At 42.4% G+C, this 1367-nt stretch overlaps 1 protein-coding gene across 1 annotated transcript; it reads right to left on the bottom strand.

Annotated features, from left to right (window-relative positions):
* Positions 1-749: 749 nt before the first annotated feature.
* O0I10_013010 (uncharacterized protein) lies at positions 750-1367 on the bottom strand (the record flags this gene model as incomplete). Its single annotated transcript, XM_058492878.1, has 1 exon — positions 750-1367. The coding sequence occupies one exon, from the start codon at positions 1365-1367 to the stop codon at positions 750-752; it is 618 nt and encodes a 205-aa protein (XP_058336355.1).

Genomic DNA, 1367 nt, shown 5'->3' with positions numbered 1-1367 from the left:
TCCCTTAATAACATCCACTGGCTGTTCAGCTACTAATGCAGTATTTATTGGTTGGTACAAAAAGAATGGGATGTAGACGAAAACAATGAGGTTATCAATGAGGCTATCAATGAGGTTATCAATGAGGATGTTCAATAGGGGTCACTTCTTTGTTAGGGAAGGGGGTTTGGTTGATTTGTTGCGTTTCCTTTTGTTGTTACTACTACTACTGCTGGCTTGGTGGTCACTCTTGTGTTGTCGTTGGGTATTCTTTGAAGATGCTCTGATGCTTTTTCTTTTGCCGCCGATTGATGCTGCTAATTGAGATGTATGTGTGTATGTGTGTATGTGTGTGTGGATAAAAACGTATAACAAACAAAGTCTGTGAGATCGCTGTTTACTCTGAAAGTGTGTGTCTGGGAAAAGAGACGTCTTTCTATCGATCTACCTCTGAGTAGTGAGTACTATAACTAGGCGGATGCTAAAGAGTAAAGCTTTTCTACCAATAATAAGCTATATCGTAAATGAGTAACGGGCTGAGTTGTATATGATGATCCACGCTTGTGTATCATCTCTTGTATGCTTATGTGCTTGTCTTTTGTATATACAATGATAAAGATGATGATAATGAATACATGATGTGTACCTTAACCGATCCATATACACGACATTGCCCTCCTCCAGGTTCATGGTACCATTGTGTAGAAAGGTTGTGTGCAATAGGAATGTAAGTATGTACATGTGGGAGCGAAGATAAAGATGATGATGCATTAATGTTGGAGACGTTGAGATTTGCGCACGGAGTTTTTCGGATGCTGTTGCTTCCGCTTCCGTGAGCTACTTTTGCTAGGTGCGCCATTTTTGCGCGTCTTGACTTTGGACTGCAACTCCTCTGGTTTTTGCTCTGGCTTTTCACCAAGTCTTTTCCAGTAATCGTGTATCGTCTGCACATTGGTGAATGACGACTCTGGTTCCCAAGTGTCATCGTCAGGTGTATAACCTTCCCAACGTACCTGGTACTCGTATGTTCCTGGAGCGATCTTATTGTGAGCTACGATGCGATCAACTATGTATAGATCGTCGCAAGGTGAGTCAAGATCATAGTCCTGGGAAATGAGTTTGAGTTGCGAGGGTGCATAGTCTCTATCAAGTATTTTGCCTCTAACGTCTTTGAGAACATAGCTACCGCCTTTGGTCTTTCGAACAACCGTATAAGGGCCATCATGGGGTGTGTCAAGTTTGGTACGCTCTTTTGCGGGTATGACAACAACCACTTCACAGTTCACGGGGAAATCAACGATATGGTGCTTTGAATCGAAGGCTTTCTTTTGTCCATCTAGCACAGCCAACACTTTTTCATTGATTGCCGGGAACACGATATTCTCCAT

Source organism: Lichtheimia ornata, assembly GCF_029851405.1.
Source record: "Lichtheimia ornata isolate CBS 291.66 chromosome Unknown scaffold00202, whole genome shotgun sequence".
NCBI lineage: Eukaryota > Fungi > Mucoromycota > Mucoromycetes > Mucorales > Lichtheimiaceae > Lichtheimia > Lichtheimia ornata.
Note: the sequence above shows the minus strand (reverse complement) of the source record. Positions and strands in the feature narration are given on the sequence as shown.